The sequence below is a fragment of the Heterocephalus glaber genome, unplaced genomic scaffold (genome assembly GCF_053883595.1).
Source record: "Heterocephalus glaber isolate CG9 unplaced genomic scaffold, H.glaber_assembly_v1.0 deba00000347, whole genome shotgun sequence".
Taxonomy (NCBI): domain Eukaryota; kingdom Metazoa; phylum Chordata; class Mammalia; order Rodentia; family Bathyergidae; genus Heterocephalus; species Heterocephalus glaber.
The window spans coordinates 29361601-29388258 of NW_028258143.1; the positions used below are offsets into that span (position 1 = coordinate 29361601).

The following is a 26658-nucleotide window of genomic DNA, read 5'->3' on the forward strand; positions in this document are numbered from 1 at the left end:
ACCTTCCAAAAACCCCACTTCTGAATATGTGGTGCTTTTGGGGGACATTTTAAATCTAAACCATAACAGTGGGCTAACAGGAAGTCAACTTCACTCAGAAACTACCGAGTTATTCTCATGGCTAGCATCATCATTTTGTAATATTATTCAGTGGGGGACCTACTGAAGAAGCACGTACCAGCAACAACGGTGACAGGCTAAGCTAGCCCTGTATCATAATCTTAGACAAAACATTTCTTAACTGATAACCGTCTGTGCGCAGAGCTGAGCACAATCTGACTCAAGGGTTGAGACTGCAAAGGGGACAGACACAGTATGAAGACAGAGATGCCACAGCTTTTACCCCATTCTCGTCCCCCATCCGACATCTGTGGGCCCAAGTGAACAGTCAGGGTACCCAGCAAAAGTGGCCTTCAGACTCCTGGGAAGTAACCCGGGGAACCATTACCATAACCCACACGTCAGAGCGTTATCTGCAGCAAAGCTTGTAATGCCCAGTTGTGTGACCTCCAGAATTAGTGGTTTTAAGTTGACCGAGAGCAAGTGAAGCTAGAGGGATTGTTTAGGTTTTCTACTTGGTAACAATTTCTCATTTCATCTGCATCTGTGCTTTTAGCAGAGTCTCATGACTGCCCTGTTGAAATATCCCATGTTAGGGGCCGGGGATTTAGCTCAGTGGTTCTACCACCTGCCTCAAAAGTGCAAGGTCCCAAGTTTGATCCCCAGTACCAAAAAAAAAAAAAAAAAAAAAAAGAATTCCAGTCCAGCCAGAGTGGTCCCAGGGAGACTGGAGAGGTGGCTGAGGGTGCTTTCCACTGTGGTCACTTTCCAGATCCTGAAAACAGTGGGAAGTGGGAGGATTTGAAGCACAGGGCAAGATCAGATGTGCACGTCTGAAAATGCTGATGATGTAGGGAGAGCCAAGACAAGGCTGCCACTGCGCTCCAGGTGAGCAGTGAAGCTGGCCAGGACTAAGTTAGCAGCAGTGGGGACAAAAAGGAACAGATGGAGGTGCTGTGTTGGAGACAGTATGGACCAACTTTGGCCAGCAGTAGGTATAGAGGCAGAGGACAGAGTCAAGCATGACTCCTTGTTTTCTGATTTGGGCCAGGGTGGTGAGTAGAGACCATTTCTCAAAGCAGGGAACCCAGGAGGAAGATCAGGCTGGAGGGTTGGTGGGCTTGAAGATAGGGAGTACGTCTGGTTGACCCAGAGGGACTGGGCAGACATTACTGGGTCTCTGGAAGCTCGTCTCAATACCAAGTCCACTGTCCTGTGGGGCAGGGTCTTCCTGCATCCACTTGGCCCAATGCAGAGTCTCAGTGTCAGGATAGGGCAGCTCCATGTATGTAAGGGTGTGCATCTGTGTGCACGTGGCTGTATGCGGACAGTGGTGAGTGCAGGGCTCCCACCAGCTGTGGTGGGGACCTAGCTATACCCACCCCACCCTGGATGGTGGTGTTGTCTCCACAGCTTTGAGCAGCTCTGCATCAACCTCGCCAATGAGCACCTGCAGCAGTTCTTTGTGCAGCATGTATTCACTATGGAGCAGGAGGAGTACCGCTCGGAGAACCTCACCTGGGACTACATCCACTACACCAATAACCAGCCCACCCTGGATCTGCTGGCTCTCAAGCCCATGAGTGTCATCTCCCTCCTAGATGAAGAGAGCCGCTTCCCAAAGGTGTGTGTCTGACCTTCTACTGGAGCCCCTGCTCATGGGTCTCCTCTCTGAGACCCAGAAATGGCATTGGGGTGGCCCACTTGTTCCCAGAGATGCTGAACTCTCCAGGAGGAATAATCACATGAGCCCTAGCCTAACCAGATCCTCCTCTCCTTCAATGTCCACTTCAGCCCACTTCCTGCAGTAAGGCTTCCCTAACTATTGGGCTCCTGGACAGCTGTTCAGAGAGTAGAGCAGGAGAGGTGGAAGTGAGGGGTGGCAAACTTAGCTTCTGTTCCCAGCTACACTATCACTCAGTGTGACATATCCAGATGAGGGTTAGAGTCTATCTGTTGGGAGCCATCAGTCACTTGAGTCCAGCTTGCTTTGTCCCTGTGGGGGAGCCCCTGAGCCCTGTGGGTAGGCCACCTGAGCCCGTGGCTGGACTCTTGGACCTCAGCCCACAGAGCATCCCTGTTTTTCCAGGGGACAGATCTCACCATGCTGCAAAAACTGAACAATGTCCATACCAACAACAAGGCTTTCCTGAAACCCAAGAGCATCCATGATGCCAGATTTGGCATTGCCCACTTTGCTGGTGAGGTGTACTACCAGACGAAAGGTGAGTACAGCTTCCCTCATGTCCTGCCATATCTGGAATGGGCTCCAGGAAGACCATGGAAAGAAGCTTAGAGGACAGATTATTTTGCAAGTCTAGTAATGGGATGGTAAGATAAGTAGTATGGCTTTTACTGGAGAAAGGAAATGGAATGGGCCAGGCATCTGTTTTTATAATCAATCTACTGAGTATAGTTCACATACCATATTATTCACCTATTTCAAATGGACCACTCAGTGGTGTTAGTATATTCACAGAGCTGTGCAATCATTCCCACAAATTTAGAGCATTTTTATCACCCCGAGAAGAAACCAGCCATTAGCAATCACTGTCCAGTTCCTCCCAAACGTTAAGCAAGAAATAATTCCCACCTCTACAAATTTACCTATCTCAGATACTTCATATAATATGTGGCCTTTTGTAGCCAGTTGCTTTCATTTGTCATAATGTTTTCAAGGCTTGTCTATGTTGTAATTTATATCAGTATTTCAGCTCTTTTTATTGTGGAATAATAGTTTTTATATGGATAGACCATATTTTGTTTGTTCCTTCATCAATTGATGGCTATTTGGGTTGTTTCCACTTTTTTGGCTACTCTGCATAATGCAGCTACCAACATCCATATACAGGGTGATCATGAGGTGTCTCCTTCCTTATGGATGGGGGTGATGGCTTAGCTGGCCTGCTGGATGGGCTCTGTTGTCCCCACAGGCTTCCTGGAGAAGAACCGAGATGTGCTAAGCACAGATATCCTCACCCTCGTTCACTCCTCCAAAAACAAGTTCCTGAGGCAGATATTCAATCTGGAGTCGGCAGAAACCAAGCTGGGCCATGGCACCATCCGTCAGGCAAAGACAGGAAGCCAGCTCTTCAAGGTGTGCTCCAGTACCCTCCTTGGTCTCCTGGGTCTCTCACCCCCAAGGACCATAGGGACAGACAGATGTGTATGGGGAAAAAACATTTTGCTTACCAATTGGTCCCCAGCACACAGCCAGGTGCCTCTAAAATGGCTACTCAGGAGATCTGTACTGGATGAATGAATGAATGAATGAATGAATGCATGCACTTGGCACTGTGCAGGGGAGGAGGGGTGTTAGCTATGACCCAAGCCTCAGCTCCCCGCCCCCTCTCAGGCCCAGTGTTCCCATTAGCAGTCTACAGACTCTGCCAAGCAGTCCCCGACCTTGGCAGGCCAGTTCAAGCAGTCACTGGAGCAGCTGATGAAAATCCTGACCAGATGCCAGCCCTGCTTCGTCCGCTGCATTAAACCCAATGAGTATAAGAAGCCCCTGGTAAGGAGAAGGGAGGGGATAAGGGGGGAGGGGGGAGTCTGAAACATTTAGGGCTATGACTGCTCCTTCACCAGTCCTGGCTGGCCTTAGAGATGCTATGTGCCCCACATTTGACTGCAAGTCAATGACTTGCAAGTCTTTGGAGCACCCAGAGGTGTTCAGTTCTCTTAGCCCTGCTGTTCATCTGCTGTATGTACTTGGCCAGGTTCTGGACCTCTCTGAGCCTGATTTTTCTCTTCCATAAAGTCAGATTCACTCCGCCTGAGAGTCAGATGTAATATTGGGGCACTCAGTAGCAGCAGAAGCCAGTCCCAGGACTTCAGTCTGGTGCTGGGAGTGCAGTGGCTTTATCCGGATGTGTGTGGTAAGGGGTGGGAGCCCAGGAGTCCTTGATCCATGGGATCTTTCTGGAGGCTGCAGATACAGGGACTCCCCAAACTGGGAAATGCCATTTGGAGGAATAAAAGGTAATTTGAAAAAATCTTATAAAGGGATGAAAATAAATACTACATCAACTCTAGTGTCTTTCTCAAAAGATGAAATTATATGAAATTGGGACTATCCTACAAAAACTAGGATGTCCCTCCTTACAGATGAAATGGGCAGCTGTTAGACAACTTCTCCTATTCCTTAGCTGCTAGGTGAACTCCCTGTGCTTCCAGAGGCCCTCTGCCTACATCCATAGTGCCTGCCCCGGGAGCTCCAGGTCAGGCGGGCAGGCCTGGGGCTGAGGTACAGCTTTGTGGGTGTGTCTGACTGGGGCACCTCTCAGGAGGGACAGCTTCCTGCTGAGTGATGGGGAAGAGAAGCCTCTGCTGAGGGGCCAGACCCTGGCTTGGGTACTTATCCAGTGCCCCAATCACACGGGGCAGCTGTGAAGATCGAGTGAGAGCAGGAAATAATCAATTGCCACTATCTGCTTAGCCAAGGGTGACCACTATGTGCTTCAGACCCAATGAGTAGTTGGCTCTTGGCCTTAGGGCTTTGCGGGGTCTAGGACAAGGGGGACAGAACTGTTAGTGGGTTGGCTCAGCCAGAGGGAGTTTCCTCCAGAGCCCCAGTTTGAGGGGGCTCTCAGAGGCCCAGTAAGCCAGTCTGGGGACAGCTGACCCCCTAGGAAAGCATCATGCACACATTCTTCTGCTGGCCACACCAGCCCCTATATGGGGCAGCCCAACTCTCCAGGACCAGCTGCCCCCTCCAGCTGTCCAGTATCTGCCTTGGCGAAGGGGGATGTTAGCTTTTCATCGCTGTGACCAGATACCTGAGAAAAATAACTTAGAGGAGAAATCAGGGGTTTTAGTTCATGGTTGGTTGGCTCCATTGTTTTAAGGCCTGTGACAGAGGGCATGGCAGGGGAAAGCTGCTCAGCTTGTGGCACCCAGGAAGTGAAGCAAGGACAGAGCCAGAGAGAAAGGAGCCAGGGACCAGACAGAGCACCCAAGTTCACATCCCATGGTCCACTCCCTTCAGCCAGGCCACACCTATCACCTTCCAAAACCCCCTTCAGATTATGACCTCATCTTCAGATAAATCCACTGAGAAAGTTAGACCCCTTGTGATCCAATCACCTTCGAGATCCCCATCTCTAAACGCGTTGGGAGATATTTTAGATCTAAACCATAACATAATAAGCTGTCAAGAAGGGTCTCTGCCTCTAAGCAGTATTTCTTCATTGCTCTGCAGTGTGGGGCAGACCCCAGCCTGCTGCAAGCCAGGGATTGTGACAAGCATTTCCAAGAGGGCATATGCAGCTGTCTTTTCCATTCATTGTCCTTTGCATATCTTGAGACTGATGAAAGTGTGCCATTCTTATGGGCTCAGTAATCTATTGATTATCAACTTTTATCCTCCTGGAAACACTCTGAAGTCTTTTCAGCTACTTCCACTGTCTCTTTAAAAAATGCCATTTAATTTCAGTAAGGCATTTATTTAGTTCCTCCCATCTTTGGGGCACAGCCCAGTGGGTCCCAGGTCCACTGACCTCTCTGAATGTGGGCTCTGCTTCTCCACCTATAGCTCTTCAACCGGGAGCTATGCCTCCGGCAGCTGCGCTACTCAGGCATGATGGAGACCGTGCGAATCCGAAAGTCAGGCTTCCCAGTCCGCTACACGTTTGAGGAGTTCACACAGAGGTTCTGGGTGCTGCTGCCCACCACCCAGCGCACTCAGGTGTGTGTCCTGCACCTGCACCTCACCCTACCCAGTTCTCCCTGTTCTCTGGGCACCTCCAGCTCCCCAGTTCAAGGGACTCCTCCTACTGCCCTCCCGAGTGATGTTCACACACCCAGACCCCAGCCTTAACATGGCCCCGTCTGCCTCCCTCCGTCCTCGATGTTATCTCTCACCTGGCAGCATCTCTCAGTCTCTCCATGCTGTGATGAACAGCAGGGCGGACTCACAGTGGTGCCAGGGGTCAGGAGGCTGGGGGTTTTCCTCCACAGAGACATCTACAGTTTTACTGTGAACGGTTACGCTCTCCTGGCAGGGCGTCAAGGAGCTGGGATGTAAGGGTGGGGGGAGGTTGAGGCAGGAAGTCTTTCCTGGAGCCTTCGACCGTCCTAGGGTTTGGGCTGCTCTAAGGCGAGTGTTCCACAGCTGCATGGAAGCCCCAGCCCCAGCAAGGTGGCCTTAGAGCCCAAGCCTGGAGCGCTCTCCTCAACCAGCCCTGTGATCAGAGACCCTGGTCATGTCTGTGGCCAATAGGGTGGACTCTGTGGTGAAGCCAGTGAGAGGAGGAGGGAGACACAGCTCCCCAGGAAACTTGGGAGGAGTCTCCTCAACCCTCCACCCAGGCCCTGCTCCAACCAGCCCTTGGCACCCTGTTTTACCTCTGCAGCTTCGAGACAATTTCCGTCAGATGACCCTGAGCATTGCTGACCTGTGTGTGGAGTCAGACAAGGCCTGGAAAGTGGGAAAGACCAAAATTTTCCTAAAGGTGAGACCCTGAAGAACCAGTGGGTCATCAGCCTCCTGGATTGTGCGGGGCAGGTCAGCTCACACCTCACGCTGAGCAGTGGTGCTGGCACCCACTCTGCACCCTCAGGGTCCCTCTGGCCCTAGGAAGTTCACAGATCCAGAGCCCAGAGGAGCTCAGGGCAGGCTCCCAGAGTCCCAAGAACTGGCACCAACATGCCAGGAGAAGCAGCCTACAGCAGAGGGCTTGCCCCACCTGAGAAGGCTCACTGGGGGACTGACTCTGTGTGTTGACACCCAGGGAAGCAGCTATCCTTAGGGAGCTTGTGGAACACCCTGGCCTCCCCACAACATACAGGGCAGGCAGATGTAGCCTTGTTGCCCTCCAAGATTACCAGTGGGCTCAGGGAGTCTCCACAGAGAGGACCTCCATGTCCCCCTAGCCTCTTAAGCCTGAGGTGGGTGAGCAAAGTGAGGAGAGGAAGGCGAGATCGAAGCTGGGAGGAGGGTTGACAGCTTGGACAAGCTTCCACACATCCTCGTGACTTTTCTCCTTCCCCTTGAGAGCCTGCCCACCTGCTTCTGCCCCCTCAGGGGCCTCCTGCCCCCACCTCCAGTTGGTTCATCTGTCTGTCTGTCTGTGCATTAGTCAGGCCCGAGCTGGGGCTCTGGGACACAGACAGGAGGAAGAAGAAGAGGGACTTTTGATTTGTTTGGGAGGCAAGGCTCCAGAGGAAGCATCCAGGGCACTGCCCAAGAGGGCGGGTAGCCAGTGAGGCTCCAGGGGCATCGGTGTGGGCAGGTCAGCGTGGGCAGGTGGTCAAGGAGAAGAGGGGAGCACCACCACTCTGTGGCCCTCCCTGGCTGTTCTGGAGGCCACGGCCAAAGCCCAGTCTGTCTTTGTGTTCCAATGCTCACCCAGGGAGCACAGGGAGGCTTGATGCCTCCTGACCTGCATTGAGGGAGTCAGGACGCCCCATCCTCTTCCTACCCACCACAGAACAATCCCTTCAGAGCTAAGGTGGCAGGCTCTAGCCTCATCCCAGAGCACAGGGATTGAGCCAGAAAACGGAGGGTGGGGAAAGTCACACTCAGGGATAAACACTTCGTGCTGTGAACCCTACTCACAGGCTATGGGAAAAATTTCTATATTCAAACAAGCATAGGTCCACTGTATAGTTGAATGCAAATATTGCATGAATTTTGGGAAATAAAACAACTTCAGAGAAATTTTATGACAACTTCCTCTGATCCTTGGGTTCCATTAACAAGAAGGAAGAGCTCCAATAGGAAGTTCATGGATCTCTTTCTCTGAGTCCCCTCAGGATCTTTGCTGGCCTCCTGGGAAAGCCTGGAGACACTGATTTCTAGAGGCTGAGCCCTAGCCCCAGGCAGGTACTGTGGGAATGGCGGCAGGGACAGCCTCACAATTGGTGTCGTTCCTGCCCACAGGACCACCAGGACACTCTGCTGGAGATACAGAGGAGCCAGGCGCTGGACAGAGCTGCAGTCCGAATCCAGAGAGTCCTTCGGGGCTACAAACACAGGTGCTGGTCCCACCTCTGCCCCCGCCCTGCCCACGCACCTGTCCTCTGGGCAGGCTTGGGAGGGAAACTGAGCCGCAAGACCTCCTGACCAGGACAGTGCAGCCTGTGTTGGCCAGAGAATGTCTCATCAAAATGTTTGGAAAACACAAAAACCACTCCCTAAACAAGAGTTGTGAGGGCCGAGGATTTAGCTCAGTGGTTTCGCCGCCTGCCTTGCAAGTGCAAGGTCCCAAGTTTGACAGCTGGTACCAAAAAAACCCCCCAAAAGCATGAATTGTGAGCCAAATGATTTTGATGCTCAATTAATCATCTTAAAGAGTACCCGGGCTTGGGGTGTGAGGTAGTCTGGTTTTAGAGGTTAAAAAAATGCTCATAACTTTGCCTCAGTTCACTGGTCGGAAAGAAGGCACCACAGCCAGGTACCACATTTTATGTATGTGTCAGTATCCTAGTGACATCACACCCATCTTCTTTTTTTTGGTACCTGGGATCAAACTCAAGACCTTGCGCTTGTGAGGCAGGCGGTGGAACCGCTGAGCTAAATCCCCAGCTTTCTTCTTTTGTATAAGTACAGTTGACCCTTAAACAACATAGTTTTTAACTGTGGGGGTCCACTTACATATGGATTTTTTTGGGAAATTTGTGACAATTTGAAAAGAACATAGATGGACCTCATAGCCTAGAAATATCCAAAAAATTACAAAAAGGCATGTCATGTAAACATAAAATATGTATTTACTACCATCTGTTAAACAGAAATCTATTATTAAAAGGTGAAACTTAGGCACACAAGCCAGGCTTGGGGCACATGTCTATAATCTCAGCACTCAGGAGGCTGAGACAGCAGGATTGCCTCAAGTTCAAGGCCAGCCTGGGCTACATAGTGGGTTCAAGACAGCCCGAACTACATAGTGAGACACTGTCTCAAAAAAAAAAGTATTCACACAAACACAGATCATGGTGCCATTCACAATTAGGGGAAATTTAAACAAATGGAAACATGCAGGTCTAAATAACTGCATAAAATTAACCAACCCACACTGTACTGTTGTAATAAGTTTGTAGCCACCTCCTGTTGGTGTTTCAGGAAGTCCGAAGTTATATTCAGATTTTTGACTGTGCAAGGGCTCAGCACCCCAACCCTCAAGCTGTGCAAACATCAACCGTACGCTCTCAGATTTGCACAGGAGTAAAATCGCCCAACAGTGCATTTTTCAGAGCACAACCTCTTGTTAGAGTGACACTTGACTGCATCTGGATCTCAGCAGGTCAGCGATGCCCCTGCCCTCATCATGCCCACAGAATTTGCCCGGCTCCACTGCACTGTTTCCCACCAGCCACAGGCAGGGTGGAAACTCCAGCATGAGAAAATGAAGGCAAAGTTTTGTGTCAACATAAGTTGCTATTTCTCTGGGAGAAATGTCCAAGAATGATATGCTTGGGTCAAATGGTAGTAACATGTTTCATTTTTTAAGAAACCTCCAAGCTGGATGTAGATGCTGTCATCCTAGCACTCTGGGGGGCTCAGGTAGGAGGATCCATCACAAGTTCCAGCTCACCCTGGTCAACTTAGTCATTTATTGAGACCCTATTTCTAAGAAATAAAAAGAGCCGAGGATGTAGCTCAGTGCAAAGACCCTGGGTTCAATCCCCAGTACAAAGAGAGAAGGGGTGGGGGGGAGCCACCAAACTGTTTTCAAGAGTGACTGTATCATTTCATGTTCTCACTGGCAAAGTATGAATTATTCAGTTTCTCTGCATCCTCACCAGCATCGATGCTATCTCCATTCACACACAGCTACTCTGATGCGTGTATACTGATGTCCTATTGTGGGCACAGCTTACATTCCCGCCTTGGCTAGTGAAGTTGAACATCCTTTATGTGCTTATTTGCCATAGGTATGCACTCTCTTTGGTGAAATGTCTGCATATATTGCTTGCCCATTTTCTAATTAGTTTGTTGAGCTTTGAAAGTTCTTTAGATATTCTAGATACTAGTGCTTTGTTGGTTATGTGGCATGTAAATATTCTTTCCCAGTCTATAGCTTATCTTTTCTTCCTCTTAAAAGGGTCTTTGCAGAGTAAAACTTTTTAATTTTGATAAAGTCTAGTAGATAAATTTTCCTCTTATGAATCATTTTTTTTGGTTTTGAGTCTAAAAACTTTCCAATGTAGATAACCATGTCATCTGCAACTAAGGACAGTTTTCTTTCTTCCTTTCCAGTCTATGTGTCTTTTATTTCCTTTTCTTGCCTTATCATACAAGTTGGAACTACCAGTAGTATTAGAGAGCACTGACTGCAGACATCTTCACTGTGTCCCACACTTGGGAGAAAATATTCAATTCTTAACCATTATTCAGTGTTTTTTTTTTATTTTTATAATGTAAAATGACATGACTCTCTCTGTCAGCACTGCTTTAGCTGAGTTTCACTAATTTTGGTATGATATAGTTTCATTTTAAGTCAGTGTATTTTTTAAAATTTCTCCTTTGGGCCATGGATTATTTCTGAAATATGTTGTTTAGTTTCCAAGTGTTTGGAGATTTTCCTGTTATCTTTCTGTTATTGATTTGTAGTTTAATTCCACTGTGGTCAGAGATGCATTCCATATATGTTAAATTTTATTAAATATGTTGAGAGTTCCTTCATGACCCAGGATGTGGTCTGTCTTGATATGTATATTCTAAAGGGTGCTTGAAAAAAAACCCCATATATTCTGCTTTTGTTGGATGAAGTATTCTAAAAGAATGTCAAATAGGTCTTGTTGGTTGGTAGTGGAGTTAAACTCCACATTCTTATTAATATTCTGTCTAATTGTCCTATCAGTTGTTGAGTAGTGTTGAGCTGTCCCACTACAACTGTGATTTGCCTTTATCATTTTACTTTTATTAGTTTTTGCTTCTTCTGTTTTGTAGCTCTGTTTTTAGATGCACACACATTTAGGGTTCAGTGTCTTCCTGGTGAATACACATTTTTTTTATGTTTTTATTTTTTGAATACACATTTTTATACTCATGTAATTGCCTTCTCTATCTTGAATTGTTTTCTTTGCTGTGAAGACTGCTTTACCTGACATATATGTAGCCACTCTTGTTTGATTACTATTTGCATGATAACATTTTTCATCCTTTTGCTTTCAGCCTACTTACATTAGTACACTTTTAGTGAGTTTTTCATGGATAGTATGTAATTGGGTCATGATTTTTAATCCATCCTGCCAATTTCTGTCTTTTAATTAGTGTATTTAGGCCTTTTAACTTTAATGCAGTTATTCACATCTTGGAGCTTCCGTCTCCCATTTTATTTTTGTTTTCTGTTTTTATTTTCCTGGGTGTTTTTCTACCTTTCTGAGGGTTATTTAAATATTTCTTTAGGATTCCATTTTGATTTATGCATGGTGTGTTAAAGCATATCCTTTTAAGTGATTGCTTTAGGTATTATGTGTTAGTTATTACATATTACTGTTACTATATTCATTATATACTTCAAATGAAGTATAGAAACCTTTTATATCTGTTTGTCCTTTCCCATTTGTAATATAATTTTCTCAAATATTTTCTCTACATACATTTAGAACCACATCAGAGAATGTTACAAATTTTGCCTGATTATTAAATACATTTTAGCAAACTCAGGAAGACAGGAAATTTTATTTGCCCATATTATTGCTTATTATTCTTTTCTCCTTCCTGACATTCCAAGGTTTCTTCTTTCATTGTTTCTTTTCTATTCAGAGGACTTTCTTCAGTCATCCTTCTAGAGCAGGTCTACTCTCAGTTCTCTTCCTCTTCCTCCACCTGAGAATGTCTTGATCTCCCTTTTATGTTGCTGCATATGAAGCTCTATTGACATTCCTTCCTTCAGATGCTTGGGAGAGGTTGTGCCACTTCTTGCTGGCTGCCTCAGTTTCTGATAAGAAATCTGGTGTCTTTTGAATTGTTTTCCTCCTAAGATAGTGTGCTGTTTCTTTTTCATTGCTCTCAAGGTTTTATTGCCTTTGGTTTTCAGAAATTTGGCATGTGGATTTATTTGGTTTTTAGTTTTTTCAGCTTCTCATCTATAAGTTTGTGTCTCTTGCCCAATTTATGAGCATTTTGACTATCATTTCTTTAATTACTTTTTTATTGTTATTGTTTTTGTTTGTTTGGTTGGTTGGTTTTTTTGGTACCAGGGATCGAACTCGGGTCCTTGCGCTTGTGAGGCAGGCGGCGGAACCACTGAGTTAAATCCCTGGCACTTTTAATTACTTTTTTAGCCCTACCTCTCTCTCCTTTCTTTCCAGGACTCTGATGACAAAAATATTAGACCTTTTATTATAGTTGCTCTGGTTCCTGGGATCCCGTTCTCCCTCCCTCCCTCCCTCCTCTCTCTCTCTCTCTCTCTCTCTCTCTCTCTCTCTGAGTCTCACTGTGTAGTCCAGCCTGGCCTCGAACTCGTAATGATCCTCCTGCCTCTGCTCCCAATAGCTGGGATTATAGGCATGTGCCACCACGCCTTGTGGCCCTGTTCACTTTCTTCAGTTTATTTTCTTTTTGTTCTTCAGTTTGAGTAATTTCTACAGGTCTGTCTTCAAACTCATTGATTTATTCCTCTGATATCTCTGTCGTGTTGCTGGGCCCATCAATTTAGGTGGGGTTTTTTTCAATTGTATTTTTCAGTTCTAAAGTTTCCCTTTTTTTTTTTTTGTATCTTCTATTTCTTTACAGAGACTCTGTTTTCCTGTTTATTTCAGGTTGTGTTCACAACTGCTCTTTGAAGCATTTTTTTTGTTTTTTTCAGAGCAACTTTTAAAATTTTTTATTTTATTTTATGAGTACATGCTTATAGTTCATGCAGTTTACAGTCATCTCAGGGAGGAGTTACATGTACACACTACAGTTTGGGTCTTTTTTTAAATCCCCTTTGCCCTCCCTGTCCCTTCCAGAATTTTTGTATGATGGTTGACATCTCTGTCACTTCAGGGTTGGCATCTATTTATTGTCTTTTGTTTTTCAAGTTGAATTCTTCTGGTTCTTAGTATGATAAATGATTTTGGATTGAAATATGGACACTTTGGGTATTGCATTATGAGAACTTTGGGTCTTTAAATATTCTGCTTTTGGTGCTTCCTCTCCACTCAGGCCCCACTTGGCAGGGGCATGTGAGGTACCATCTGTTACCATCACCTCAGGTTCTCCACATGGCCTCTGTCAAGTCTCAAGGTGGCCACAGGTTCCTTGTTACTGCTGGCTGAGGCTGGGGAGTCTGACCAGGAAGGCAGAGAGCACTTTGTTACTGCTGGGTAGATGGCCTCCCCTGACACCAAGGGGGTAGAGGTGAAAAACCTGCCTTTCCACTAGGTCTCCTCTGATACAACCCCAGCATGGAAGGGAAGATGCCTCATTACTGTCCAGCAGGGGTCAAGTCTACGATCCCTGGAGGCTCCACTGACACTAGGGGATGGGCTCATAACTGCCATCGCAGGTGGAAATCCTGGTTTCCTTTTCATCCTTCTCAGACATGACTTTGGCAGGAGGTGCACCTCATTACAGGCTGGTCAGGGTAGAAGTCTCAGCTCCCCACATGACACTTCCTGGTGTAGGTGGGGTGGTGCTGCAGTTGTCTTATGCATTGTATCACTGGAGTAGAGTGGTTATTATTTTAAGTTTTCTATCTTACTAGGGTACCTCTTTCCTGATTCTTTGAGTAGAGAGAAAATGCTCTTCTAGGGGCTTTTTGGTCTACATCTTTTGGTGTTTCTGGGTTGCCGAGTCCCTCAGTTCTAGCTTGGGTAGATGAGGCAAAAAGAAGTCCTGAAGAAGTTACCGTTGTGTCATTTCTTGAGGTATGGTGTCCCTACATGATCCGCTTTCTTCTCTGCTTTCAGAGTTGTCTTATGTTTGTTTTGATATAATGCCCAAGGATTTTAGTTATACTTAGCAGGAGGATTAGGTCAAAGTACGTCTACCCCATCTTCTTGGAGGTGATGACCATTGATATTTCACCATGCTTTTGCTGGTCTAGTCAATGAAACTGGACAAAAAGAGATAAAGAAAAGATAGATTCATGGCTTCTCAGTAACATTTTTGACTGTGTGTGTGTGTGTGTGTGTGTGTGTGTGTGTGTGTGCATGTGTAAAGGGGATTGAACACAGGGCCTCATGCATGCTAAGCCTGCACTTTGTGCTTGACCTACAACAGCCCTACCCCATAGAATGATTTTTGTTTTGGGAGAGTCATGTACATTATAGGGTGTTTAGAAGAATTCCTAGCCTCTGCTCCCTGGCTGTCAATACCATCCTCTCCCACCCTTCCTGCCATTGTGACAACCAAAATATCTCTAGACTTTTCCAAATGTGCTCTGGAGGGTAGCTATATTCAGTTAGGAACTGCTGTATAGATACTGGAAAGGAGATAGATTATCTTTATTTTGGGATTATTTAATTGTTTACTTTGACTCTGTTAGAATACTGGGGAGTTAAATATATATAGTTATCCTTTAGTATCTTTGGAGGGTTAGTTCCACCATTCAGTAATCCAATATCCATAGATGCTCATATCTCTTATATAAAATGGTATAATATTTGCATGTAACCTACATGCATTATCCTATATGATTTCAGTAATGTCTAGATTACCTATAATTCCTAATACAATGGAAATGCTATGTAAATAGCTATTATACAGTGTTATTTAGGGAATGATGCATGACAAGAAAGAAGCTCTATATAGGTTCAGTGCAGATGTAATTTTTTTATTCAAATACTTTCAACCTGCAGGTGATTGAATCTGTAGAGGCAGAACCTGTATATACAGAGGGCCATGTGTGTGTGTGTGTGTGTGTGTGTGTGTGTGTGTGTGTGTGTTTATAGACACACTAAACAAATATCAAAAGTTCTGACTTAATTGGACTGGGTGCAACCCAGGCATCAATAAATGTGGAAGTTTTTTAGATGGTTTTAGCATGGTTGTGGTCTACTGTTCTAAACTTAAGAAAATCCTCTGAAAAAGTTACTAGAAGTGAAAAAGAAAACTCATCCCACTGTCAAATGAATGATCTGTATGGCCTGAACTCACCTGGACCTGTCTCTGTCCCCCAAAAGCCCAACATCCAGATCCTTTTCTCTCGGTCCAGCCTTGGGCTAAGAGGCCATAAGGAGGGTTTTGATAAGGAACAAAATATTAGAAATGAACTTTATTCCTTCACAGATCCTGGGGGGGTTAAGGAAGGTCTTCTTGATTATTTTAAAAACTATACTGTCTTCATTCTGAAATTTGGGTTGTTCCCAGTAGATTTCATGTCCTAACCTGCCTGTGGACCATTTGGTTTGTAATGGCTTCTGAGAAGGTACTGTAGGGATTCTCTCTCCCCAGCAGTTTATTATCCCGCTTCCCTTCCAAATAAGTTCCCCAGCCCTCACAGGCTTTCCAATCCTCTGACTTGTTACATGCCTCTTACTTGCACCCTCCTCTCCCCCAGGAAGGAGTTCCTGAGGCAGAAGCAGGCAGCTGTGACCCTCCAGGCCAGGTGGCGAGGCTACTGCAACAGAAGAAATTTCAAAATGGTGAGAGAGAGCTTGGGAACCTGGGCCTTTGGGAGAAGTGGGTAGATTTTAAGAGTTTGTTTCTCTGAGTAGAGATATCAAGCAGGAAGTGTCCCATCCCTAACACATGAAATATAGATTTTCAGTAATGGACATCAGCACCTGTCATCTCAGGCCCATGTTCATGTTCTCCTACAGAGCTCAGGACATCTCCAAAGCAGGACTGAGGAATCCTGCTCTGAAATGAGATCAGGACTCTTTATTTCCCAACTTGCAGGCAACGACATGATGCTGAGCAACTGTGGCTGCACTCATTTGAGCTTCATTTGACTTTATCGTGGTGATGACTGTGCCCAGGATATAAAATGGTCTCATTAGCAAAATTGGCCCCAGAGATTTCTGTGTTCCACGTTCATATAGTGTGTGATGGAGGCCAGTGGGTATGGAAAGGCTACTTGGGGCCTGTTGCTTTATTTAGTATTAAACCAACCCTATAAGTCAAGGAACTGAGGCATGGAGGAGTTCAGTAGAGTTCCCAAGAGTACATGGTTAGTAAGCAGTGAGCTGATACTGGATGTGAATCTACATGACTTCCAGGCCCCTAAGCTGACCCAGACTGGCTTGATCTCTAAGTAGCCAACAAAGCTTATCCTAGGAGCTCAGGAACTATTGTGACCTGGGGACATTTGCAGCATACATATGGCCACTCATCCACTTTCTGCTTTCCTTCTGTTTTAAAGACCCCCAGAGATGAGCTTGATGGAGCCAACCACACCCTCTCCCCAGCCCACAGGTTTGCCAGCCTTGGCTGACACAGTAGCTGAACTTGGCTGGCAGTATCAATGAAAAGAAAAGCTCTGAAATAGAATTGCCCATGTCAGACCCAAGCCTATTCTTTCTTTCTGGCCCTCAGGAGGCCACTTTAGGATTTAACAAATGCTTAGTTAGTACTTCCCTGCATAGCAGGCTCTTTTCTAAGGACTTTACAAATAGTAATTCACTTCGTAGGCTCATGCTCATATGTAGCACTGGCCCTCTCCCAAGAAGCAGATGACTGTCAAGCTAACTTTCCAGGTCCCCTGGGAACTGCCTTAGTGTTCCTTAGAAAGGCTTTCTGGTAAAGGGGGCAAAGGGAAAGGGGAAGTAGGGGGAGGGGGGAGGAGAAAGGAAAGAAGGGAATGGAATTAATATGAGAAAATGAAAAAATGGAAACAAAGTCTTTGTAAATAGCGAGGGATGGAGGGGTTGAAGGGAGGGCAGGGGAAGGGGGAAAGAATAAGAACCAAGAGGGATTATGTAAAGTTGCACATTTCCAATGATAAATGTCATTATATTGTATATCTAAAGGGTACCAATAAAATTAATTAAAAAAAAAAAAGAAAGGCCTTCTGGTTCTGAGCCCTCTTCTCTCCTCTCCCCACAGATCCTGGTGGGCTTTGAACGCCTGCAGGCCATTGCCCAGAGCCACATACTGGCGAGACAGTTCCAGGCCATGCGGCAGAGGATGGTGCAACTGCAGGCCCGCTGCAGGGGCTACCTGGTGCGGAAGCAAGTCCAGGCTAAGAGGAGGGCAGTGGTGGTCATCCAGGCACACACCCGGGGCATGGCTGCTCGGCGGTGCTTCCAGAGGCAGAAAGCCAGTGTGGGTGCTCATCCAGCCTTTGAACAGGTGGGACTGGCAGCAGCCCAGGTGGGCAAGGGTAAGTGGGAGGAGAGAGTGGCAATGAAAAGCTCTTATCAAAGTCCCCTTTTGAAAGTCCACACTTTCAAGCTAAGATGTTTAAATCTGTTTCAGTTTCTCAAGACCACAGCAAGAATACAGAAGTCATACTAAGCAATACCTGGGCTGCCATTAAGATAGTACAAGAGGCACCTCTTTCTTCTCCTTGTCCCAAGTCAGTAGGGCAGGGGCCATCACACCATCTGGGAAGACTCAGCTACCACCCAGGACTTTGTAGAATGTAGCATAAACAGGCAGCAGCGGAGGAGGACAGCCTTATACCTGTAATCCGGAAGTGAAACTCTTCATTCCTTTCCCTTTACTAAACCTTGGGGACAATTTCTTGGCAGGGAAAGTTTCCTGGAAGGCACAGAAAACTTGGGCCAGATGAGCTGTAGGAGGCCATGGTTCCACGTAGGAGAGCAGAGCCCTGGGCACGGGGCTGTGTGATAGCTCAGGTGACAGAGAAACACCAAGAGGAGCCATTCATTTTTCTGGGAGGTTGGGAGGGTAGGGACCATCAGACTAGTTCCAAGAAGCATGCTCCTGCATTTTGAAATCTCACTCTTACACAATCTCGTACCCGCTATAAATTATTCTAGACTTAACCTTATTGCTTTTCATTTGGCTCGTTTGGTGTTGTGATAAGGCAAAGGGGCTGGGTGACATTTGCCTCTGCCCCATAGATGAAAATTAGGTCTACCGCATAAAGTACCAGGGCAATGGACAGGCCAAGTGAGAAGCAGACCCTCAGACAAGTCAGCAGAATGCTTCTGCTCTGGCAACCCCAGCCTGGCTGCAGGGCACTCTGACCTGTGTACTCCTTAGTACAGGCCTGGACTTTTCCTGAAAGACCCTGCGAATGAAAGGACGCAAGAGGTGGTTTGGGGCTTCCTGGAGTTTGAGGTGGTGCTGCAGGGATCAGGCCAACAATTTCACCTCTCTCCAGACCTCTGATTATCACTGTGAAATGAAAACTCCTGGCTGATTTCCACTCACCCTAGATCTTATTGCCTTGGACAAATGGTACTAGGACAGGGTTTACCAGGCTTCTGGAAGATATTTGTCATGTGAGAGTAGACAGAGTGGGACCCTTTTAGCCCAGCCTGTAGGTCACAGTCTTCCCATGGGGTATGTGTGCAGGGACCTGTGATCATCCCAGCTGAAGAGCAGAAGAACCAAAGTGCTCTCCCCACCAAGAAGCGCAGCAAGTCCATATATGACACTGTCACTGACACAGAGATGGTGGAGAAAGTGTTTGGCTTCCTCCCATCCATGCTTGGAGGCCAGGAAGGCCAGGCCCCAGCACGCTTTGAGGTAAGACAGCCCTGGATGGGGGCTGGGCCCTTGGCTCCTGGAAAGTCTGCCACAGTGAGCAGTCAAGTGAATTCTGTTCCCTGTGTGGTCACACAAAGAGCAGACAGGCAGCTGAGTGGTCAGACCCTTCAGAGCCAGGCAGCTTGCTCCCCTGCAAGACTTCCTAGAGCCCCCACAGGGCTGCTTCAGCCAGGCAGCACCTTCCACATGTGCCTGGAGCCCTGCAGACTGCTGCTGTGCACATGTGACCAGGGAGCCAAAATGCAGAGGATAAAACTGAGGCAGCAGGATGTAGGGTGAGGGCAGTGGCAGGGCAGGAGCTGCATCCAGCACTGTGCTGTGGACCCTTATCCCACCCCACTCTGGGTTCTGAGCCCTGGGGACCCTCACACTGCCTTCCTCTCAGTGCTCAAGGTCTCTGTGTAGTGGGGCAGCTGGGATCACCTCCTCAAGAGGAGCACTGCCCGGCCCTGCTGGGCCTGCAGGGAGGCAGAGAGGAGGGCTGGGGGGTAGCTATAGATGGCTCATGTCTGCGGGGCAGAAGAGTCAAGACTATGACAGCAGCCCACTGCCCCCCACCAAGTGTGGGAGTTGGGGGAGGGCTCAATCCCAGGTCCAGGTACACGCCTCTGCACCTGGCGATACCCAGATGGAGTCTTCCCAGGCTCCCTGAGCCCCAGCACTGCTCACTTTGCTGGACAGCTAGCTGAAGTTTCAGCTGATATCTAAAAGGACACCCACCTTTCCTCCCTCACGGTCCCCAGGATCTGGAAACCAAGACCCCCAAACTCCCCGAGATTGACCTGGACACAGTCCCCATGGTGGAGGAGCCGAAGGAAGACATGGATGACCTGGCAGAGTACTCCTTTCACAAGTTCGCCGTGACTTACTTCCAGAAGTCAGCCAGCCACACACACATCCGGCGGCTTCTCCGCTACCCACTGCTCTACCACGATGACAACACTGACTACTCGGTACCCAGTTGTTCCCTGGTTCACAGTGGCTCAGTCTCCCCTAGAACCCCGAGCCGAGGTTCAGAGAGAAGGTGCTCTGGCTCCAGTCAGCCCTCTGTCTGCCCCCCACCAGGCTGCTCTGGCTGTGTGGACCATCATCCTGAGGTTTATGGGTGACCTTCCAGAGCCAGTGCTGTACGCCAAGAACAGCCTTCGGGGCAGCCCAGTAATGCCACAGATCCATGACAGGCTGGGTCAGGAGGGCATGGCCCAGGGCGCACAGCACACTGGGCCTGTGCAGGTGAGTGGTGTGAGGGTCGTGGCTGGGGGTGTGGGCAGGATGGAGAGACGGACATAGGTCCCTCTCCTAAGTATCATCCAGAGCCAGCCCAAGCTGGGGCACCTGGGCATGCTCAGTCTTGAATTATACTTGAGACTTGGTGAGTTAAGAATCACACCCAGGATAGTTTGAATTATCCAGTCGTTAATAGAGAGAGTCCCCTGGGCTCTGAATATTGGGTTTGACTTGAGCCAAATTCAAATGTGTACAACAATAATAATACCAACCAACATCGTTGTTGATTGACCACCTGCTATGTGGCTGTTGCTCCTCTTTGTTCATTTCCCAGCTGGGCCAACCTTACAAGGTAGGGGTTAATATGTTTATGTATAGCTGGTGAAGTGGAGAAGTGAAGTGACTTCCCCCAAGTCACGGTGAGGGTGCTCATGAGAACTGGCTTTGCACCCAGCTTGCTGGATTCAGAGACCACATTCCTGTCTCTCATTTAGTTGTGCTCTCTGCTGGAAGGTTCATTTGCATCCATTTCTGGTCAGAGTGCTTGGCAAGACCTAGTTCCATGAGGAAATCTCCTCGAGGGAGCTCACCAGAGGGATGCGCAGCAGTCAGGGCACTCTGGCCATCAGCTGCAAGATGCTGCGTACCCCATGCACTGATTACACAGAAGTCTGCAGCCCAGTCACAGGCCATGCCAGGGCCCAGTGCAGGCCCTCTCCCCTGACCTCTGGAGCCACAGCCTCCACCAGAGTGCTAAGGATCTATTGCTGGGTGACATGTTAAGCCCCCAAAATAGCACATAGCTATAATTTACATGGTTTCTGATAGTCAGGATCAGCTTTGCTGGTTAGTTCTGGGTCAGAGTCTCTCATGAGGTTGCTGTGAACATGTCACCCAGAGCTGGTGTCACCTGAGGTGTGACTGGGGTGGAAGGTCTACTCTCAAGACGGCCACTCCTATGGCTGCTGTTAGGAGGCCTCTATTCCTGGCACAAGGACCTCTCCACAGAGCTGCCTCACAGCACAGCTTCCCCCAGAAAGAATGATCCAGGCAGGAGAGCAGAAAGAAGACTCAGTGTCCAGGCATGGAAGTAACAGAGCACAGAGGGCAACAATGTCAAGAGTAGGTGCCCCCAGAGGTCACCTTGGAGGCTGGCGGCCCCTCAGGGAAGAGGCTCTGAGAGGCAGCATGGCCACACTAAACCCCTGGAGGTGACACAGAGGCTACAGAATGACTTCTCAGGTAGATCTCAGGTTTTCCTGCCTGCACATGTGACCCACTAACAAAGCCCTGGGCCACAAGCCTACCCACCTCCCAGAGTGTGCCTGCCAATGTTGCACATTCAGTTGTGTGCCCCAAACCAGCTTTGCCCCAACCAGAAGCTGATGCCCAGGCCCATACTGAGCTCTAATTTGGGCAGCACATTATTTTCATGACAAGGTATGACCTTGGCCTAAGGAGATCACAGACCCTAATGGCTGCCGGCAAACCTTTCCTCAGCAGCTTTGTAAATCAGGCCAGGAACATCTGGGTGACAGGGACGCTTGCTCCACACTAGGTGGCTGGAGGGTCAGTAGCACTGAGGGACCACCCAGGCTCCCTTCTCCTGTTGCCTGTGTCTCCACAGAGACTGAGCCACAGGGATAGAGGGACCAAGGACATCTCCTCCATGAAGCTGAAGCGGTCCTCCCGGATCACAGGCCAGGTGAGCCTGGGGCAGGGGCCCAGCCTGCTTCCGAGTTCGTGGCTATTGCTTCCACCCCTGTATGTCAGGTTCTCCTTGGCAAATGGGGAGAATGGCAGCTGTCCTAACAAACCTCTTTGGGCTTCAAGGTGGCTAGCCAGCTGGGCACCGGAGAGGAAGCGTTCAACCCCGATGGCCCCATCTCAGACAGACCTATGTCCAACCTGGAGAAGGTGCACTTCATTGTGGGCTACGCCATCCTTCGACCTGGCCTCAGGTCAGTCCCCACTGCTAACCCACCCTTCCTCAGAGCACCAGCTTCCCCCCTGGCTCCCAGCCTCCTCCTCTGTCCCCAAGAAACCCCCCTCCTCCTCCTATTCCCTGGCCTGGGGCCTGCAGCCTCAGTCTAGGACAGCAGAAGTTATAGCCACCAAGCATTCTCTGCTTGCTGTACATTAAGAAAACCCATGCATAAAACCCAGTTTTAGGAAAACAGATTTATTGCAGGCTGGTGATTCATCTTGGCTTTAGTGCAGGACTCTGAAAATGAGCAAGTTCCTCATTTACATTGTATGTAATATACATATGCTTTATATGCTGTTTGCTTTAGTTTTTCATATAAATTCTAAGAAAAAGTATACTACTTTATGGGAAAGACTACAGTATTCAGGGGGTTGCTTATTTTATTATTTTTAACCAAAAACTGGGAAATATTGCCCATTATTCTTCAAATATTCTGTCTTTCTCCTCTCTCTCCCAAACCCTTCAAACTCTAATTAAACCTACATAAAACTTTATGTTACTGTCCCTCAGGTCTCTAGAGTCTGTTCGTCTTTTCTTTCTTTTTTTCTCTGTTCTTTAGGTTGTATAGTTTCTGTTGATCTATCTTCAAATTTACTGATCTGGGGCTGGGGATTTAGCTCAGTTGTTCTGCTGCCTGCCTCGCAAGCACAAGGACCCGAGTTTGATCCCCGGTACCAAAAAACAAAACAAAACAAACAAATTTACTGATCTGTCTTCCTCAATCTACTGCTGCACCCACTCAGTAGGTTTTTATATCAGATATCATAATTTGAGTTATACCTGTATTATTATGTTTTCTTGGACATTTATAATTATATTTATCTGCCAAGATTTCCTATTTGTTCATTTGCTGTGCATGTAGTTTCCTTTATGTCCTTGAGCATAGTTACGGGAGTTTTTAGGCCTTTTCTGAAACTTTGACATCCAGGTCACACTGGAGTCATCTCCACTGGCAGCTGTGTTGCGTGGGAATGGTCATGTTTTCCTGTTTCCTCATATGTCAGCCTTTTGGGTTGTATCCTGGACACTGAGGTGATATAGTTAGAGCCTCTGGATTCTGTTCTTTCAAAGTGTGGAGTTTTTGTTTCAGGGCAATTAATTTGGCTGAACTCAGAGTGTGTCAGTCTCATCGTGAGCAGCAGGTAGAATCCATATTCAGCTATTTTAGTCTGCTCAGAGTCTACCTCATCATGCACAGACACGGGGCCAGCAAAGATTTATATGCAAAATGTCGTACTCTTCTCTGGAGTTCTTCATACCAGGATTACCCCTCTCACATTCATGTTGCTTGGGAATCCCAAATTCTACCCTCTGCTTCTTCAAACCAGTAAGACGACAGGCCCTCTACCCAAGTGCTAGCCTCCGTGGGTTCTCTGCTGCTAGTTCCCCTCATGTTAATCCTTACCAGCCTCCACCTCCTCCAAAATGGCAGATACATAAGCTATGTCCAAATGAGGTATTATCATGGGTTCTTCAGATACCTCCACAGGCAATGCAACTCAGTGCTGGTGTCCGGCCAGGGCCAACACTTCATTGATCCCTTGGGATCTCCTGTTGACTCCATCCCCAGTGAAACATCCTACAGCCTTTTACTGCTGATTCTCCTGGAATAATGAGACTTGTATGGGACCCCACCAAGATGCCCAGATGTCAGCTCTTTCCACGGCATCCTCATGGTCAAGCTCTCATATGCCTCACCACAAGAGTGCAGCTCCCAGACCCTGCCTCTTGTGATGGGTTCAGGATTCCCTAGAAGGAACCAGCCCCTAGTCTTTTTATTCATGTATGTCCTCAACTACAGGAACAACAAGACAAGATCTTGGAAGGACTCTGTCACCACACTCCATTGCAGTGCCTTGGTCTGGGGACAGGTGGGGTGCAGTGGGCTTCTGGGGCTCAACTTGCCTCAGATGGGAGGGAGATGGGTCTCATATCTGGAAGGCAGCTCCATCCTAACAGCAGCTCTCCTGGGGTCCCCTCATTTCCCTGTCACTTGTAGTAGGAACAAGCCACAGATTTCTCTGTACCCATAAAGTCCTTTCCCAGAGTCACCTTCCCAATTCTTGGCTTAGTGCCGTGGTGGTGAACTGGTTCTTCCATCTTTTAGGAAACCCTATAAGAATTTCTCTCTTTAGAATGTTGGATACTACCATCCATTTGTCCTTGGATCTGAGGTGTTAACCAAATTCCAAGACAAAATAAATTCTCTGTTCCACATCTGTCACACATTTGATATATCTCATTACATACTTGCTCAGGGTGAGGCTCTGGCCTGAGGCTTAGGGATGCAGAGATGAAGAAAATATATCTCTATTTTCAAGGAACTCACCCTTTAGTTTGGGGCTGTGTTAGTCAGCTTTCCATGACAATCACAAAATACCCAAGACAATCAATTTTATAAGAAAGATATGTTTTGGCTCATGGTTTTTATCCATGGTCACTTGATCCTATTGTTTGGGGCCCATGGTGAAGCAGAACATCATGGCTGGAGCATGTGGAAAAAGAAGCTGTTCTTCATAGTGGCCAGGCAAAAAGAACCAAGAGAGGCAGAGCCAGGGCCCTCATAGTGCCTTCAAGTACACACCCCCAATGACATAACTTCCTCCTTCTGGGCCCCACCTCCTGAAGGTTCCACCACCTCCCAGGAGTGTCACAGGCTGACAACCAGCCCTTTACCACATGGACCTTGTGGGGACATTCATCCAAACCAAGGCTGGCAGCATGAGAGGACCAAGAAACTCCCAAGAGTGTGTGCTCAGATTGGGGTCTGCTCAGAACTAGAGGGGGTGTGACAAAAGGAATAGTCTTAATGCCCTCCTGAACAAGGTGGGAGGACAGGCCAGGCCTGGTCTGGGAGAGGGGATGCAGGAAGGAGGAAGGGTGTTCACCAGCCAGATGAGTAGGCCTCAGAGCCTTCACACCGCCATAAGGGTCTGCGGTTCTGAGTGGTTTGTCACAGTTAGGCCATGGATCTGGGTTCAATTCTAAGGCCAGTGGGGGAAAGTTTTAAGGAGAAGACCACAGTCAAATACAATTCCCAGACAAATCTCTCTGGCAACAACGTGGAGAGTAGAGCCTGGGAGTGGGGGGCTGAGAAGGGGCTGTGACAGAGGTCTAGAGACAGCTTGTGAGGAATGGCTCAGGCAACAGGAAAGACATCCAGGAGACAGGTGGTAGGACATGGTGGTTGATGGGATGTAGAAGATACAGGGACAGGAGAAGTTTAGGATGACTCCCAGATTTCCAGGCGGGGTACATGGTTGATTGTGGTGCCTGTGGATTAGAGAGAGGAACGGTGCTGGGGTTGGCCCTTACCAGCTTTCAAGAGCCAGTTGTGTGCATCTCTTTCCAATTCTGTGTTCAGAAATGTCACAGTGACAACTTAAAATTGGCTTTGGTGGGAACATTCACACCACAGAAGACAGCAAATGCAGAGAAGCCAGGAAAATTGGTGGACAGACATTCACAAGCACACTGCTGAAAACGAGGGGAGGTGCTGGCTTCTGGATGCTTGGGGACTGAGAGGCTAAGGGAGCCCTTTTGTGAGGAAGGGTCCAGGAGAGCCCCTCACCAAGAGGAGACAAGAGGGATGCTCATGAGTCTGTGGGGATGAGACAGGTCAGGAAGAGAAGGCCAAGAGGTTCTCCCATGAGACCTCCACCTTTCCCTCTGCAGTGCTGGGCTAACTCTTCAGGGAAGGAGCGTGGCCACCGGGTAGAGGGAGAAACAATTGTTGGAAATGACTGTGAGGTCTGAAAAGGAGCAGATAGACTTATTCAAGAAGCAGGGCAGAGAAGGCTGTGGCAGCAACACGGGTGAGAGTGTGGCCAGAGGGTGAGCGAGGGAGTAGAAACCCATGGGATGAGGTACCTGGTCTGCAGCCTCAAAGAGCTGGGAAATGGGGAGTGGAAGAAGCAGGACACAGAGCCCCAGAGACATTGGAAGAGGCTGGGGAGACTGAGTGCTGAGCGGTGCCCTGCAGGTGAGACCTCACCCGGGCATCTGTCCCCTCTCCCAGACCAGCCCCGGCCTGCCCTCTCACTGCTCTGTATCTTTCAGGGATGAGATCTACTGCCAGATCTGCAAGCAGCTCTCAGAGAACCCCAAAGTGAGCAGCCAGGCACGGGGCTGGATCCTGCTCAGCCTCTGCCTGGGCTGCTTCCCACCCTCAGAGAGGTTCCTGAAGGTGGGCAGGCTGGGGGTGGGCTGGGGGATGGGGAGGGTTGCAGCAGGACCATGGGTCACTGAGCAGGGCCAAAGACCTCTGCTCATGACTGGGTTTTCTGCACCTGTGAGCTGATGGCAGCAGTACCTGTGCTTCTTGGGGCTCAGTTTCCCCAGTAAAAGACAACACTTTGCCTGGCTCCTTCCATCCCTAGTGAAGGATTGTAGGGGTTCAGGTACCACAATGGCTTTTCAAAACTAAAAGAAGATGGGGGCCAGGGATTTAGCTCAGTGGTTTTGCCGCCTGCTGCGCAAGCACAAGGACCCAAGTTCAATCCCCAGTAACAAAAAAAAAAAAAAACTAAAAGAAGATGGCAGATGACATGCACCTTGAGGTGACAGGTGTCCAGGAGGGTGCTCCTGCTGGACACGAGTTGCAGTGCCTGTTTCTACTCCTTAGAACTAAAAATGTAGGCAAATGGGCAAGAGCTTCCAAGTATTCATGTGGGAATGTAGGACATCTAAAAAGAAAATAAAAGTCATGCCCATAGCCAGAGGTGACTCAGATTAATATTTTCCTCTGGCTTCTTGTTGGTATTACACCTGCGGCTGTACAGGAAACACTCATTTGCTCATGAGTCCCTGTGGTGACAACAGGAAC

General features: G+C 48.0%; 1 protein-coding gene across 8 annotated transcripts in view; it reads left to right on the forward strand.

Annotated features, from left to right (window-relative positions):
• Myo7b (myosin VIIB) overlaps positions 1-26658 on the forward strand; it is a 100433-nt gene that overhangs the window by 58082 nt on the left and 15693 nt on the right. For 6 of the 8 annotated variants that reach the window (XM_087198501.1, XM_087198505.1, XM_087198508.1 and 3 more), the window contains 15 exons: positions 1474-1684; positions 2150-2285; positions 2994-3157; positions 3434-3574; positions 5594-5746; positions 6414-6512; positions 7943-8037; positions 15498-15582; positions 16985-17230; positions 18425-18598; positions 19363-19572; positions 19685-19852; positions 21474-21551; positions 21680-21807; positions 25893-26019. In XM_087198501.1, coding sequence (XP_087054627.1) covers positions 1474-1684; positions 2150-2285; positions 2994-3157; positions 3434-3574; positions 5594-5746; positions 6414-6512; positions 7943-8037; positions 15498-15582; positions 16985-17230; positions 18425-18598; positions 19363-19572; positions 19685-19852; positions 21474-21551; positions 21680-21807; positions 25893-26019 — 2215 coding nt within the window. The remainder of the gene's footprint in view (positions 1-1473; positions 1685-2149; positions 2286-2993; positions 3158-3433; positions 3575-5593; positions 5747-6413; positions 6513-7942; positions 8038-15497; positions 15583-16984; positions 17231-18424; positions 18599-19362; positions 19573-19684; positions 19853-21473; positions 21552-21679; positions 21808-25892; positions 26020-26658) is intronic. The other 2 variants (XM_087198486.1, XM_021266307.2) reach the window with 1 other exon arrangement.